The 17,925-nt window shown below is 36.3% G+C and overlaps 2 protein-coding genes across 3 annotated transcripts in view; both read right to left on the bottom strand.

Annotated features, from left to right (window-relative positions):
- Window positions 1–17,925, bottom strand: part of LOC131536473 (gastrula zinc finger protein XlCGF57.1-like) — a 298,340-nt gene that overhangs the window by 242,674 nt on the left and 37,741 nt on the right. Inside the window, exons 1-2 of one of the 2 annotated variants that reach the window (XM_058769413.1) lie at window positions 16,517–16,652; window positions 15,868–15,987 (exon numbers count right to left, since the gene is read on the bottom strand). In XM_058769413.1, the coding sequence (XP_058625396.1) occupies window positions 15,868–15,952 (85 nt within the window). In that variant the 5' untranslated portion in view covers window positions 15,953–15,987; window positions 16,517–16,652. Of the gene's footprint in view, window positions 1–9,350; window positions 9,513–15,867; window positions 15,988–16,516; window positions 16,653–17,925 lie in introns of those variants that run through there. The other variant, XM_058769412.1, reaches the window with a different exon arrangement.
- Window positions 1,514–4,346, bottom strand: LOC131536498 (zinc finger protein 271-like). Its single transcript, XM_058769472.1, has one exon. It carries the CDS (start codon window positions 3,823–3,825, stop codon window positions 2,290–2,292), a length of 1,536 nt encoding a protein of 511 aa, XP_058625455.1. The 5' UTR covers window positions 3,826–4,346; the 3' UTR covers window positions 1,514–2,289.

Genomic DNA, 17,925 nt, shown 5'->3' with positions numbered 1-17,925 from the left:
GCTTTAATGAAATTTACCAATGATTTGTTGATTTCTTTTGATAAATGTCAACCTACTGGTGCTATTTTAATCGATCTTTCTAAAGCATTTGATATGGTGGACCATTATCTTCTGCTTGATAAGTTACACTCTTTAGGCTTCGATCAAAACTCTCTTCTTTGGTTTAATTCTTATCTTCATAACACACAACAATATGTTTATTTTCAAGGCTCAAACTCTGATTATCTAGTTACTGATAAGGGTGTTCCCCAAGGATTAACACTTGGTCCTTTGCTTTTTTGTTTATTTATTAATGACCTCCCCAAAACTTGTTTACACACTTCTATCCAGCTTTATGCAGATGGTACTGTTATTTATTCTTCCCATTCTGATATTTCATTTATTCAGTCCTCTCTGCAGTCAGACTTTAACTCCTTAAAGGATTGGTTTTATAAAAATAAACTCGTCCTTAACAAAAAAAGAAGTCCTGTAGTATGGTGTTTTTTCTCATTCTCATTCTTTGGATTTAGATATTAGTTTTGAAGATGGGTCACTCCTATCTAAAGTTGTCCTATTTAAATATCTTGGTCTTTGGCTTGATCCTGAATTGTCTTTTAAGCATCACATTGATTACATTATTAAAAAAATCATATGGGTGTCTAAGTTCTCTCTACCGTTCAATTAATTGCTTTTCATTTCAAGTAAGGAAAATATTAATTTCTCAATTAATTCTTATCATTGATTACGTTGATATTATTTATCAAAATACTTTTGATACCAATTTAAAACCTTTAAATATTCTTCATAATTCTTTATATAGGTTTGTTTTAAGATGTCCTTATAGAACTCATCATTGTATGTTGTATGAAACTCGATTGGCTTCAACCTAAATCTAGAAGGCAATATCACTGGTTTCAGTTTCTCTTCAAATGTATTTATTTTAATTGTCCTTCTTATTTAAAACAGTTTTTGGTTCCATCTTCACCTATTTACTCTCTTCGACATATACAGCATCTGCATTTTTTTGTTCCTAGAATTTTTACTTAAGTCGGTCGAAGAGCTTTTCGATATAAAGCTCCATCTGACTGGAATAATCTTCCTTCTTCCCTTAGATCAATTACATCTTTCCGTCTCTTCAGGACTAATTTATTATCTCATTTGAAAATAACCTGTTTATGTTTTTAATTTTGGGTTGAGTATTGTCTTGGTTATATTAATTTGGTTTTTCATGCTTGTATTAAAATGTATGCTTTCTTGTATGTATATGTTTTTGTTTATAGTTGTAGACTGTGGGTGGCTGAATAGGGGAGTGAGCTGTTGTTGTTTTTTTGTACATTATTTGTGTTGTATCTTGTATTGTTTTATGTATGCGCTATTGGGTCTCCCTTGAAAATGAGATGAAGCATCTCAAGGGGCTTTCCCTTAATAAATTCAAATTCAAAATCAAGATAAAAAATAAATTTAGATTAATAGCACAGCCCTAAAATAGAAGCGAGATCTCGCTTCTAGATTGTGAATAGCGAAAACACATCACTGACAAATGTCTTGATTTTATTGCATATAGAAATTGTTCACAAGATATAATTAGCTCAATAACTTTTGTGTAGCAATAATAAATTGTAAGTTTTTTTTTTTCTTTTCTTATTTCTCCAGTACTGAAAGCAGAACTGAACATATCAGAGCTGAACAATACTACGGTCTTTCGTAATTTAGCCGGATTAATACCAGATACAAAGAGAAGCAAAGAAGGATCAATTACAAAGCTACATAACAGTATATCTTGCATCTGCGTTTCCTAGATGCATCATAAGTGGACAAATAACTAGTAATTTTAAAAACAACAATTTTAATTTTTTTGCTCCCTCAAAACTTGCAACATCTGTGGCATTGTGCTGTGTGATAAAAATGCACATTTTAGAGTGGCCTTTTATTGTGGCCAGATTACCATATGTGTATGTGGGGGGGCCCATGAAAAAAAGGTTGGGAACCACTGCATTATAAGACAATTGAACATAATATGAAACTCATAAGAAAGAACACTGATATCATTTATATCATGAAGCAAAATGATATTCAAGAATACAACTTTTTGACATTGTTCTTTGGGGAGGAACTCCATCTTTGAGTTGATCTGAATCTCAGTTGAATCTGCAGGTTTTGAAGATGAAGATGAACTTTATTCACTGTGACAACTTTAGACATGTCGATTGTAATGGCTGGTCAGAACAGATTTATCCAGATGATATTTTATTGCTTGATGCAATATTGTGTCACATTTGGTGAGGATGCAGCATCAGACCTGAAAATTATCTACTTACTATGATTGTTTTTTGTATGTTTGTGTAGAGCAGATGAATGATTGAAACGCTTCCCACATGCAGTGCAGTGATACGGTTTCTCTCCAGTGTGAATCCTCTCATGCGGTTTCAGGTCTCCTAACCGACTGAATCTCTTGTCACAGTGTGAACACTTATACGGTTTCTCTCCAGTGTGAATCCTCTCGTGTGTTTTCAAGTTTCCTAACCGACTGAATCTCTTGTCACAGTGTGAACACTTATACGGTTTCTCTCCAGTGTGGATCCTCTCGTGTGTTTTCAGATGTGATGACCGACTGAATCTCTTGTCACAGTGTGAACACTTATAAGGTTTCTCTCCAGTGTGGATCCTCTTGTGTCTTCTTAGATCTGTTGGATGACTGAATGTCTTGTCGCAGTGTGAACACTTGTAAGGTTTAACTCCAGAGTGAATCATCTCATGCTGTTTTAAATTGCTCGCTGTAGTAAAAGTCTTCTCACACTCAAAGCACACGTACTCTCTCACAGCAGTGTGTATTTTCTGATGTTCTTTCAAACATCGTAGAAGTGAAAAACTCTTTCCACACAAATAACATGAATGTGGCTTCTCCTTTGTATGAACTCTCAGGTGATTCTTCAGGTATGAAGCTCTCAAATATATTTTCCCGCATTGATCACATGTGTACAGTTTCTCTCTAGTGTGGATGTTCATGTGATCCTTAAAATGTGCTGAGTGTGAAAAACTCTTCCCGCACTGATCACAAGTGAACGGTTTCTCTCCAGTATGAACTCTCATATGGTCCGTGAGATTTCCTCTTGTTCTGAAACTCTTCCCGCACTGATCACATGTGTAAGGTTTCTCTCCAGTGTGAATCCTCTTATGTGTTTTCAGATTTGCTGACTGACTGAATCTCTTGTCACAGTGTGAACACTTATAAGGTTTCTCTCCAGTGTGGATCCTCTCATGTATTTTCAGGTCTCCTGACTGACTGAATCTCTCGTCACAGTGTGAACACTTATAAGGTTTAACTCCAGAGTGAATCCTCTCATGCTGTTTTAAATTGCTCGCTGTAGTAAAAGTCTTTTCACACTCAAAGCACATGTACTCTCTCACACCAGTGTGTATTTTCTGATGTACTTTCAAACATCGTAGATGTGAAAAACTCTTTCCACACAAATAACATGAATGTGGCTTCTCCTTTGTATGAACTCTCAGGTGATTCGTCAGGTTTGAAGCTCTCAAATATATTTTCCCGCATTGATCACATGTGTACAGTTTCTCTCTAGTGTGGATGTTCATGTGTACTTTAAGACGTGATGATAGTGTGAAACTCTTCCCGCACTGATCACAAGTGAACGGTTTATCTCGTGTATGAACACTCATATGGTCTTTAAAGTGTCCTTTTTGTGTGAAACTCTTCCCGCACTGATCACACATGTACGGTTTCTCTCCAGTGTGGATCCTCTCATGTGTTCTCAGGTCTCCTGAGTGACTGAATCTCTTGTCGCAGTGTGAACACTTGTAAGGTTTCTCTCCAGTATGAACTCTCATGTGAACATCAAGACTATATTTGCATGTCAAACTCTTTCCACACTGAGTGCAGGTGAAAGATTTCTTGGTTCTTGTTTTCCTTAAAATTATCTGTTTGCTTTGACAGAAACTCAAATGTTTTCCTCCAGTTTTGAAGTGATTTTTTCCCTCAAATTCACTCGATTCTTCATTGTCCTCATTTTCTTCAGTCAACTCTGAAATAAAAGCAAAAACAGTTCCTTTGTCAGTAACTCATAAAATAAATAAAAAGACATCAAATTGAACACTGATGTAACAGCGGAAAGTAGACAATTGCTATACACAATTTTTATAATTTTAATGCAGTTTTACAAACACATTTAGTACATTTTATATTTAGTCATTTAGCAGATGCTTTTATCCAAAGCGATATACAAATGACGACAATAGAAGCAACCAAAACCAACAAACAACAATAAAATGCAAGTGCAATGACAAGCCTCAGTTAGCCTAACACAGGTTATTGTGTATACATATATATACACACACACACACACACACATATACATACATATATACACATACATATACACACCACTGTATGTATATGTTATATATATATATATATATATATATATATATATATATATATATATATGTACACAGTGGTGTGAAACATGCAAAACAAACATGCAAAAAATTAAAAATCAGGAAGGGGCCAACACTTTTCACACCACTGTATGTATATGTTATATATGTATATATATGCATGTATGTATATGTATGTGTATACATGTATGTGTGTGTGTGTATATATATATGATGATGATCTATGATGGCGCCGCACAGTGCTTAGCTCTCCAGTGTTTGTATTGTTTTTGTTAATTTTTCCTGTTTTTTGTTTCTCAAACATGATCAGTTTTACCAGGGATGAACTGCTGAACATTTGGCAGAACACGCCACAAAATCTTTTACTGGATTTCGATTATTCGGACGTTTTGCTGAAAGTTGTAGTTGGCGGAGCAGTGGTGCTGATCAAACGCTTCAGGACGCGCAGACGAGGGAAGCGAGCCGACGCGCTCGTGAAGCTCAGACAGCGCGGAATTAGGACGCCGTTGCCTAGCATCCATCTGGTGAATCTCCGCTCTCCACCCAACAAAATGGACGAACTTCTTCTGCTCTCCCGGACAAATAAGGATTTTTCAAGCTCTGTTGATCTGTGTTTCACAGAAACCTGGCTGAATGACGCCATTCTGGACAGCGCACTACATCTGCCGGGCTTTCAGCTGTTTAGAGCGGATCTCGACACAGAATCAATGGGGAAATCGTGCGGCGGAGGGACATGCTTTTACATCTACAAAAGGTGGTGTACAGTGGGGGTGTGCGATATATATTGTCTGCGATAATATTGCAATTGTTGTTTAAACGATGTGCGATTTGACATTATCGAGTATTTTGCAAAAAGCATTCAAAACACACCTACAGAGTGCATGCATTCATTACGTGAAGTCTAGACTAGTGCGCATGTGTAGAGTGTGTTCTTTCACTGCACTTCTTTCACTTTTAGGTGTTCCGTTTTTTCTCTACATAAAAATAAAGGGTTTAATATTGATAATAACAGAACGTTCCCTGCAGGTAATTTTTTGGTTTAATTTTATAACCTAAAAAGAATGTTCCCTGCAGGTTATTTTTAGGTTTAATTTTATAACCTAAAAAGAACGTTCCCAGCACGTTCCCTGCAGGTTATTTTTAGTTGTCATAACCATGTAAACTAATTAAAACTTTGCAGATTTTTCTGATTATTCTAATGCTGAAATGTGTATTTTTTTTAATCATAAACTAGTTTTGCAAAATTTCATGTCTGAAATAAGCTTTTAATAAAGTGTAGACATCAAAGTATTCAAATCGCATTATAATGATAATATAATTCCAATTTTATAGCTGAAATTAAGTCGAGGTTAAGCATAGTCTGAAAAGCATACCATAAACACTGGGTTTGTTTGTTTGTTTCTTTACAGCGCGCCTCTGATCTGCACGCGCTTTTCTCCTGTGTTCCATATAAAGCCGTGCACTCGCATTTAAAAATTAACGGTCATTTTGTTTTACTGACTGACTAACACTCGTTTATTGATTTCTTTATTGAATAATTACTTATAATTAATAAATATTCGAGAGTAAACACTGTGATTTCAGGGAGATTTGACAAGTAATTGAAGATGATAATAACCAAGTTTTTGTTTACGGACCAAAAGAGAGAAGCACGTACATCATCGTTAATTCAGTGGTAAGAAATCAATGTAATATTAAAGTCAAATAAATGTTATTCATTTTTAATGTCTGTAAAAATAAAATTTGCATTCTTAAAACCCAATATTTTGTTGAAGTCATTGTTATTTGGTGCTTAAGAAACATAAGATCTGGGTTATTATATGGTACATGGTAGTTATAATAAAGAAATCTTATATTAAAGGATAATTCAACCTCATTCAATGCTCCTTATGATGGTTAAATGTGCTCTGATTATCTTTAAATGATTAAACAATAGTTTGAAACAAGACAAATGGTTTGTAGTACTGATTATTGAGGTCCATATCTGTCCGTCTTCCATGCCGCTTATACTCTAAGTTACTCGGGACGGGAGTGCTAGATGGTTACTGACAGCAGCGGTATCGTAGTAAAGAGGTTAGGAGAACGTTCTGGGAACCTTAAGAGAACTTTCTGGGAACTTTCTAGGAACGTAAAAATAGAACGTTCCCTTTAGGTTAGGGGAACGTTCCGCGAACCTTCTGGGAACGTTGTGAGAACGTTCCCGGAACGTTCCCCTAACCTAAAGGGAACGTTCTATTTACGTTAAGAAAACTTTCCTGGCTACCCAAAAGGGAACGTTCCTGAGAACGTTCTGGGAACCAAAAATTGTTAGCTGGGTTGCCGTGAATACCTTTACATTTCTGTGTATATGATATGAGGATAGTTTTTCTCAAATGAAACGCTCGAATGCTCATGAAGTGACTCAGAGCAGTTCGGAGATGTTGTTCATGTATTTATGTCCTCATTTAGTGAGACGACAGACGTTAATATCACCGCAAGCGTCGCGCGCTTCTGTATGAGTAAACAAACCCGTGCGTCTGCGCCATACTTTAACACAGAGACACGCAGAAGTCATATATAAATAGACGTTTTGCGGCTTAATATTTACAAATAGGAGTGGGAGTGTGCTCACTTGTGTGTGTGCGCACATGCACGTGTGTGTGCGAACCGGGCGAACTCCACTGTGCGCGCGATACAGAGAGCGCGACCATGTAACGTAGAGACAGAAATGACACGCCGTCGTGTAAATAAGATAAATAACATAAAGCTATTTAGTTTGTTTAATAAAAGAACAAGGTATACACCTGTTCTATTAGGAAGGTAACATTGAATGACTTCTTTTGTGGTCTTGCGCTACAGAGAAGATAAAATTAACTTGAAAGGGGGGCGGGGGGCGGGCTGCACATGAAGAATAACGAAAACTAACTCTCCAAAAATTACCATGATTACAAATATGATATTGATTTTTTACAACAGTTCAATAAACAAGTAATTAATTAAGAGACTTACGTTTTAGACAAAATATTTCCTTTTTTGCTTTATTTTCGACAACAAAAATCATTCCAAACAGCCACAGCACTGTTTTGCGTCTCTGAGCAACATGAGGGCGTTTCGTTCAACCATTTGAATGATTTGTTTCAATCGCAATGACTCACTTATTAACATTGACTTGCTGCCACCTGCTGGCGATTTTAATTTCACATTCAAAGTATCTTTTATTATTTAAATAATTTAAAATTCTGGTATTTAACATTTTGTGTTTAATATATCAAAACATGATTTATGCATTTGTAATTGCAGGTTAAATGCATTCATGTCTTGCATTAAACAGTGTGTAAATGCATCTAAATGCCACTTCAGATGCAGCTTCTGTGTTTTCTCTGCATTGCAAAGGTGAATTTTGTTGATACTGATTTCCTTTGCTTGGTAACAGCCCAAAAGTCTTATTATTCTAATACACTGATTAAATGTAAGAATTTGACTCAAACGATAATGGACACTTTTAGAAAAAATGGCTTTATAAAGGTAAAAATGGCCATAAAATGTATCTGTGTAATCTTACTGGAAAAGATTCATTTCTATCAGTGTGAACTGACCACCGCACAGAATATGAAGAATATCAAAGACTTTAGGAGTACCTTAAGGTACCAGCACGATAACATACAGCAAAATATCGTCTAATTATCGTTATCGATAAAATCCCAGAAAATATCGAGATTTATTTTTGTCAATATCGCACACCCCTAGTGTACAGATATAACCGTGTTAAAGGAGATGTGTTGTCCCGATCTAGAAGCGCTCTTCATTAACTGTAAGCTGCTCTATTCGCCGCAGGGCTCTCTGATCACGGTTTAGTTAATCTCATACCAACCTCATACAAACCTGTATTAAGGACTGTAAAAAGATGGACTAATGAAGCACAGCGGGATTTACACCTCACTGATTTGACTGTTTTTGAAGCTGATGCCACCGATCTGGATGAGCTCACAGACTGTAACATCATATATCAGTTTCTGTGAGGATATGTGCATTCCTACCAGGTCTCATTTAACCTACAACAATGACAAACCATGGTTCACTGCAAAACTCTGACAGCTCCGTCAGGCCAAAGATGATTCTCGCAGGAATGGGGACAGATTCTTGTGTAAACAGGCCACATACACACTGGAAAAGGAGATCAGAGTGGCAAAGAGGAATTATTCTGGAAAGCTAAGTAACCAATTATCTTCCTGTGATCCTGCTTCAGTGTGGAAAGGTCTGAAAGACATCACCAATTACAAGACACTATCTGACCTCAGAAGACTACAGAGGGTAGTCTGGACTGCTGAGCGAATCATTTGTACAACCCTCCCCACTCTCCAAGAACTGCACTTATCCACTCTGGACCCTCACACATCCAGCACACTCCCTCTTTGAACTGCTGCCGTCTGGTCGACGCTACAGAGCTCTGAGCACCAGAACGACCAGCACAGGAACAGTTTCTTCCCTCAGGCAATCCATCTCGTGAACACTTGATAATAAACACGGAACACACAACACTATAATACATTATTTATTTAACACACATACTTATTTATATTTCAAATTTGCACATATCATACATAATGGTCTATATTATTTGTATATTTGTATATTATTATTTTTATTATCTGTGTCCTGGCACTGTCATTCTGTTGCACTGTGAAGCTTCTGTCACTAAATCAAATTCCTCATATGTGTAAACATACCTGGCAATAAAGCTAATTCTCATGATTTTTAAAACATAATAGGCACAAATCCAATGTTTCTGTAAGAAGAACTTTAATCTAACAATGTTGTTGCAAAAAAGTACCCAGTTCATAGAAAGTGTCACTTATTATTTGATTTAGTTATATTATTGAAGATCTCTAAAGATTTTTCCAATTACAACAAACACAATCTAAAACTACTTGAAACATTATAACCGTCAGCATTATTAGAGAAGAATGAAGAACACCAACCTGTTTGTTGTTCAGTATCTTCAGTGTGTTTGATTCTGCAGGGTTCTGGATCTCTCAGCTCCTCTCTGTCCTCTTTAATAAACTCAGTCTTTACAGATTTTTTCCTGATGATTTGATGCTCGTCTGCACTTGTAAACTGATGGGAATATTCCAGCTGAATTTCTGTGTGGAAGAAGCAGATTTGCCATAATCAACAAGAAATCAAAGAGGTACTGCAAATCATTATATCACTATATTAAAAGAGTGTCGACAAAATGTGTCTTTTACACATGTATTTATGAATCCATTATCAAATGATTTCAAATTTCTTAAATATGAATTGAAAAAATAAATTATACTGGCTTAATATCGGCCACCCTACTTCCCAAGATATCGGCCTTCAAAAAACCCATATCAGTCGACCACTAATACAGAGTCCTTGTTTTTTGGGCTTTATTTAGGACAGAACAGTAGAGACTGACAGGAGAGCATGGGGGTGAAGAGAGGGGAACGAGATAGACAAAGGACTGAGAGTCAGAATTCGAATATGGGCAGTTGCACCATATGACAGTTTGTTAACCACTAGGCCAGGGGTCTCCAAACTTAGTACTGGAGGGCCACTGTCCTGCAGAGTTTAGCTCCAAGCAGCTCCAAACCATTTTTTTTTAATAAGAATCTGGTACATATTTTTGCAAAGAGACTCAAAGACGTCGCTCTAAACGGGACCAACTAGACAAGTAGAACCAGCCCTAACCCAGCCAACCAACGAGACACACTTCAGGAAATTACATCCCAGCCAACACCTCATCTAGAGCCCCGACCAGAGCTTCTGCGCCCAGACCTTCAGCGCCCAGAGCCTCACCTCCCAGAGGTCCACACAGAGTTTCAGTGCCCAGAGCGGATCCGTACGGACAGAGACTGTCCTATAACAGCCCCAACACTCCAGCAGCTGCAGCCCGTCCACAGCAGAGCCAGCCCAGCCAGACAGACCGAGCTACGCCCAAGCTGTCAGCGGAGGAGCGAGCCGAGCTAATGCTGAACTCCACGACATCCAACACATGCTGAGTATCATCTGCTCTCACTTACTCACACACAGTGATTAAAAAAATAAAATAAAATAAAAATTTACCAAGCCACTTTGTTAGTGCAAGTGTACATGTAATTTAAAATGGATTTGTTGATGTTTTTAAGTTCCCACCATAACATTACTTCCATCATTCATTATTTAAAAAATTCTATTGTGATGAATACATGGAATATTCTAAACTCCTCAGTCTTTGGCCTAAAAAGTAGACATTCCGACTTTATGAAAGAGCTTGAAGACATAGATGTCATCATCTTACAGGAAACCTGGTGTAGAGGAGATGTGTTCACTGGCTGTCCCTCGAGATACAGAGAGATAATATTACCATCAGTCAAACTCACATCAGTCACACAGGGGAGAGACTCGGGAGGGATGATCATCTGGATTATATCTGAACTGGCTATAGAATTAGTTAAAAGAGATCAATACCACCTGTGGCTGAAAATACAAAAAGGACTAATATTAGCATCTCTGCCTGTTTTCCTTTTTGCCATATACAGTGGGTACAGAAAGTATTCAGACCCCCTTAAATTTTTAATTGAGAATCATGAGGTCAAAGGAACTGCCTGAAGAGCTCAGAGACAGAATTGTGGCAAGGCACAGATCTGGCCAAGGTTACAAAAAAAATTCTGCTGCACTTAAGGTTCCTAAGAGCACAGTGGCCTCCATAATCCTTAAATGGAAGACGTTTGGGACGACCAGAACCCTTCCTAGAGCTGGCCATCCGGCCAAACTGAGCTATCGGGGGAGAAGAGCCTTGGTGAGAGAGGTAAAGAAGAACCCAAAGATCACTGTGGCTGAGCTCCAGAGATGCAGTCGGGAGATGGGAGAAAGTTGCAGAAAGTCAACCATCACTGCAGCCCTCCACCAGTCGGGGCTTTATGGCAGAGTGGCCCGACGGAAGAAAGCCCGCATGGAGTTTGCTAAAAAACACCTGAAGGACTCCAAGATGGTGAGAAATAAGATTCTCTGGTCTGATGAGACCAAGATAGAACTTTTTGGCCTTAATTCTAAGCGGTATGTGTGGAGAAAACCAGGCACTGCTCATCTGTCCAATACAGTCCCAACAGTGAAGCATGGTGGTGGCAGCATCATGCTGTGGGGTGTTTTTCAGCTGCAGGGACAGGACGACTGGTTGCAATCGAGGGAAAGATGAATGCGGCCAAGTACAGGGATATCCTGGACGAAAACCTTCTCCAGAGTGCTCAGGACCTCAGACTGGGCCGAAGGTTTACCTTCCAACAAGACAATGACCCTAAGCACACATTAATGAGGAAAAAAAAAATAACTTAAATGATTTTAGCAAATGGCTGCAATATAACAAAGAGTGAAAAATTTAAGGGGGTCTGAATACTTTCCGTACCCACTGTATATACCCTCCCCTCGAGTCTCCGTACTTCCAAGAGGAAACCTTTCAAAACATTGAACAAGAAATCAGCCATTTCCAGGCCCAGGGAACTGGCCATGGGTGATGGGTGTACTGCTTATGGGTGATTTAAACGCTAGAACCGGAGAAGAATTAGATTTCTTAGAATCACACGGTACCAGATTCATCACTGGCAATAACGACTTGTACCCTTCTTACCCCACCAGAAAAAACTGTGATCAGACAGTGAACGCAGTGATCGACTTGAATGCCTTGTTGCTTGATTTTAGTGATTGAGTTTGTACCTTCAAAAATACATATTTTTACAATTATTCTTTAAACATTTTCCATAAAATAAACAAGAATTTTTAATAAAACTTGATGTGAGCTTAAATGGGAACAGGTGTGTGCTTAAAGGGTATAAAAATACACCCATTAAGCACAGCCAGACTTTTTGAATTTAACGATGTATATCTTAATTGAAATGCTTTTGTCATTTAACAAAATTTTATATTTTTGTGTGAGAAATTAATGTTTTATTTTAACATAACTTTTTGTACTGAAACCAATATCTTGTGCACTAAAAATGCCTCAATGTAGATTTTGGTGAGATTAATAGGTATGTTTACCCTACAATTTTTTTAAATCTCTCTAATTTTGTAAAAATGTATCCATATATTTGGAGTTTCTGCAAGGATATGTAAACTTTTGAGCACAACTGTATAAAATTATCCATATGTTCTTATCCAAAAGTGATATTATGATATGATATTAACAGTAATATTAAAAATCTCCAAATAAGAAAACCAAAGTTGACAGTTGCAAGAAACCCAAATGCCATCAGGTGACAGAAACGGAGGGGAAAAAACCTTGGGCTCAGTCGCGGGGACAGTTCTCCTCTGGCCAAACAAACAAACATGGTGTGAATGTGACTGATGCTGAACGACAATTCAGACTGTGGACTGACATCATTCAAAAATAATCATCCATTCTGCTTGAAAAAAGCAATGAAAAGCAATGGGCCTAGTACTGAGCCTTGCAGTACCCCTATTGAACCATATACACCCGAGTCTCTGGCCTGCTAGACAGGAGGCAGCAATATAGACTGTATCTGAACAGACCAGAGACACAGAATTTAGTCATGTTAAAGAGAAATTGAACCTCCTTTGAATTCTATATTTTTATGTATCAGGACATAATAATATTAAAAAAAAAAGATAATCTAGTCCTTAGTATTCTTTAAATTCGGTAAATACAACCTCAGATGAATAACAACATGACACACCGTGTCATCATTTGTTAAAAAAAAAAAAAAAAAAGACCAAAATGTATCACCACCCTGCCCGACGGGCTCCTTAAATACAGATCTCCCGCGGGCCTTTAAAATCTCTAAAAGTGAGTTGTATCACACTTAAAGTTTTAAATACGTTAAAGGGTATAAGAAATGTCTTAATTATAATTTCTAGAGGTCTTACAGCTGGGGACTGAAAGACAAGAGTCGCGATACGGCAGGATTAAACTTCAAAAGGCAATGATGTCATTGAATTAATATGAGCGCTGCACGTTTCAAGTCAAAACGCGGCGCGGATGTCTTTATGTGAATGTATCTGAAGGTAACCGACTGTCCTCAGAAACGCATCGTTGGCAATTTAATTTCGTTTTACCTATAATTCCTGATAAAGCAGCGTTTATGAGCGCAGAGCTGCTTTGTGTACAGCGTTTCCGGGGAAACAGCAATATTTCAGCGCTCCTAAAGCGCCACCTCGTGGCAGAGAGTGAATTTGCATTTCCAATAAGCCTTTCTTGCTGTTTATGGTCAGATCAATGCAGATATCAACTTTTTACAGAAAGAAGTTAATGTGCCTTCTAAAAATTTAAACAATTAAGACAGTAATATTCATAAGTTTTAAATTAACATAATACCTGACCATAATACCTTAAATTAACATGAAAACCTGTATCTGAACTGTAAATCATGTAATTTTATGGCTCAATACTGTATGTTACCATAGACATTGTCCAACCCCGCTCATTCTGTGTTCATTTTACTTGTGCAGCTCTTAAAATGGGTCATGAATTGCATTAAATTTATTTTTAAAAATTCTGCGCAGACCCTGTAAATAGTGAAATAAGATTCCTTCCTTCATATTTGTTTATATTTGTGTATTGAAAATATTTTTGATTGACATTTAAACTCCTATCTGATTTTCTATATTAAAAAAAAAAAAAAAAAATTTAATTTAATTTGGGCTAGTTAAATTAATTTTAGGGCTACCAAAATCTGAAGAGTACCTGCCCGAAGGGCTTCCAGGGATTTTGAAATTTTGCGAGCCCTGCAAACTAAGTACACCCTTACTGTTTCTATAGGAATTTGGAGGTAAGCAGCAGTCAGGTGCTGCTAATCAAATGCCCTTGAAAAAACTCTAATCAGATTTAGAATGTTTTATTGGCCTTCCAGTCCTATTCTATTCCATGAAACGCAATCATGGGCAAATTAGCTTCTCTACTCAGGGCTCGACATTAACGCTTGTCCGCTTGTCAAGTGAATGTTTTGGACGGGCAAGTGAAAGAGAAATTTACTTGCCCAATCGGACAAGTAACTTGAAAAAGTCAATACCAAAAACAATAATAACTGCCTTTATTTATGATATAGCCTTTGTTATAGGGGTGTGCGATATATATCGTTTGCGATAATTTCGTAATTGTTGTTTTGAGGAGTAGGCTATATTGCAAAAATCAAACAAAACACACCTACAGAGTGCACGCATACGTAAAGTCGTCTAGGTTTCACTGCATGATTCAGTATTACAATGCATGAGGAATGATCAAAAAATTCAAGATATGGGCGCAGAAAATGTATATATTCATATAATTTCATGTAGTTAAACAATATCACACGTAGATCGAACACGGTTTTTTTTTTTTTTTTTTGCTCCAAAAACCATTATGATTACAAATGTGAAGTTCAATAAACAGGTAGTTAACATTAAGAGACTTACGTTTTAGACAAAATATTTACTGTTTTTGCTTTGTTTCACCAACAAAAATCACTCCAAACACAGCTACAGCACTGCTTTGCGTCTCTGAGCAACATGATGGCATTTCGTTCCTTGTTTAAATGATTCGGTTCAATCGCAGTGACTCACTTATTAACAGTGACTTGATGCCACCTACTGGTGGTTTTAATTTTACATTGACAGTATTTTTTATTTTTAAATAATTTCAAACATCAGTATTCAATGTTTTATGAATCAAAACATTATTTATTCATTTATAACTGCAGATTAAAGCATTCCATGTCCCTCAGAGCTGCATTAAAGATGAATTTTGTTGGTACTGATTTCATTTGTTTGGTAACAGCCCAAATGTCTTATACTAATTGACTGATTAAACTGATCTCTAATTAAAAAAATTTTAATTTAAGTTTGAAAATTCATATATAAAAAAGAAGTAAATATTAGCATTTTATTTTTAAGTTTAATATAAAATAATTGTATTTGTAATTAATACTCCCTTTTTACTTTAAAATATAATAGTATTATCACACTTTATAATTTTTTTTCATTATTTTATTTAAAAATAAAAATCTAACTAAATAAACTAAATGTGTTTTGTATAACTACAATAAATAATTATATTTATAACTAAAAAAAAATTTAAAAAAATTCTCTCCAGGCAAGTAACATTATTTACTTGTCCGAAGGACAACCACATGAGAATGCTTAATGTCAAGCCCTACTACTACTACTACTTTTGAAACTGATTTCATCATAATTGCTATTAGTATTATCCACACAGCAAAATCCTTATTTGTTTAGTCAGCTAAGTGTGGGCTTTTGTAAAATACGCAACAAATTGCATCCCGTACTGATTTGACACAGGACATCATTTTACCTTCAAATACAGACGATTCCATCATTAGAAAGGTCAAAGATTCAATTTTACCCTATAATAATCTTATAATAACAGTATTTGTGTCTTATTCACCTTAATTAGGACACCCATTCTTCAAAAATACCATTAATATCTGTAGAAGTGGACAGAATAAGGATCAAATGACTGAGTTCAGCTTTGAGAAAGAAACCGACCTGTTTGTTCCTCAGTATCTTCTTGTTTCAAGCTGAAAACTTCTGCAATCCTGATGTCTTCACTCTCCTCTTTAATAAACGCCATCTTTATGGATCTCAGTCACTTCACCGGGAGTTTCTCTGAGAAAAATAAAGAAAAAAGAAATTAAAAAGAAAAAACTAAATTTCTGGATGTGTCTCAGTCAGCTGCCTATTTCAGTAGTCAGCGAGCTGATTAGCCAAAAAACACTCAAAACTAGAACTACACATTACTAAAAGAACACAAACAAAGATATGACAAGTTTGTACTGTTTTGGAAACTTTTGTAGTTGGATTGTGAAAATTGTCTTATAGCCTACATCTTTGTCTTCTCGTTGCATTTACACTGTTTTAACCAACAGAGCGTGTGATCATTGTACAAAACATTTAGTTCAACTTCTAAAACACCTGCCAGTAGCTGAAGTCGTGTTTTTGATCTGATTCTCGATATAGAGATCTCTTCTGTTACTCATGTGTGGATGTGCTTTACTCACAAAAAATAACACTCATTAATCAAGCATTGCATTGTTTAATTCAGTAAGAAAGCTTTGGTTTTGCAATTCTTGGTAAAACTATACATTTGCATGAACAGTTAGATGTCAATTAAACACTTTAAATGTTTAAAACAAACCTTTCTTCAGGCGAGTCACAAGTTTCGCGTTTGGTTAACAGCGCAGCCTTATGACGTCATACAGCCATTCCAAAATAAAAGTCCCGTTCACACGCTCAAATCAGAAATGCACATAAAAATATACATACATATAATAAAACACATATCTGTGGCGTTCAGAGTTGAACTCCTGCATAAATTAATGTTGGCCAATGTTAAATTTCAGTGAGAGTTTGAACTACATGAGATTCTGAACAATAATGTTTGTCTGCAGAAACCATGTAAGGAGCAGGAGATTTTTACTTTTGTTCATTTTATTTGTTTTTATTTGTTTTGGAAAGAGCTTGGTTATAACAAAAGTTTATCAATCTTTTTACAGCCACAGTCAAAGACACACACACACACACACACTGTAGCCAACACTGTTGTTAGCTTTTGTCTCAATACATAGTTTGAGATGAAGAAATCACCATTGCATGCTTCTACTGCCCTACTTTCATGATATAAGAGCACTTTTGCATGAACTTTTTACATTTTCCATAAATTCCACATAAATGTAATATATATACAGTAGCTATATGTGTGTGACCCTGGAGCACAAAATCAGTCATAAGTAGTGTAGCAATTTTGTAGCAATAGCCAACAATACACTGTATGGGTCAAAGTTATACATTTTAATTGTATGCCAAAAATCATTAGGTTATTAAGTAAAGATCGTGTTCCATGAAGATATTTTTTAAATTTCCTACTGTAAATATATCAAAACGGCCAGAAACACGGTATCTGAGTAAATCTTAAGAGTTTCCACTTTCAGCTTCATCTACTCTCCACAACGTCATTACAGCCGGAAACCAATAGAGAGCGTTTAACACAAACCCTTTATTAGTAATGTGCATTACTAAGGACTTTATTTGGGCAATTGAAAATGTTTTGCACCCTCAGATTCCAGATTTTCAAATAGTTGTATCTCAGGTATTCATCTTTTACTCATAGATTTATCTTTGAGAATCTGGTGATTTGATTTGATATCTTTGAATTGGCATAATACATATTTACCTGACTGATAATAAGTTAAGTTTGACTCCATTCTGTTTTACTCAGTAATTATTGACTCAAGTAGATTACATTGTATCCTTGTTACTGTATTTCCTGCGTCAGGTTAGTAACGGACTAAAATCATCTAGCAGTATCCCATCAGCATACAGATCTACATTTTGAGGTACTCATTCCTCGTAGTAACACAACTTGTTTTATTAAGTTACTAACAGCTTACAATTTGTTCTGCAGTAAACAGTCACTGCCATAAACTTCAACCAAGTAAACAGAGTTGTAGGGTTTAATATGTAAATAATTTAATTTAGCTCAAAGGGAATCATTTGTGATTTTATAGGGAATTTGAACAGAATCACTGTTTTGCGGCTGATCACTGA

Source organism: Onychostoma macrolepis, chromosome 03 (genome assembly GCF_012432095.1).
Source record: "Onychostoma macrolepis isolate SWU-2019 chromosome 03, ASM1243209v1, whole genome shotgun sequence".
Taxonomy (NCBI): Eukaryota; Metazoa; Chordata; class Actinopteri; order Cypriniformes; family Cyprinidae; genus Onychostoma; species Onychostoma macrolepis.
The sequence above is the reverse complement of the archived record's forward strand: the minus strand, read 5'-3'. Positions and strand labels throughout refer to the sequence as shown.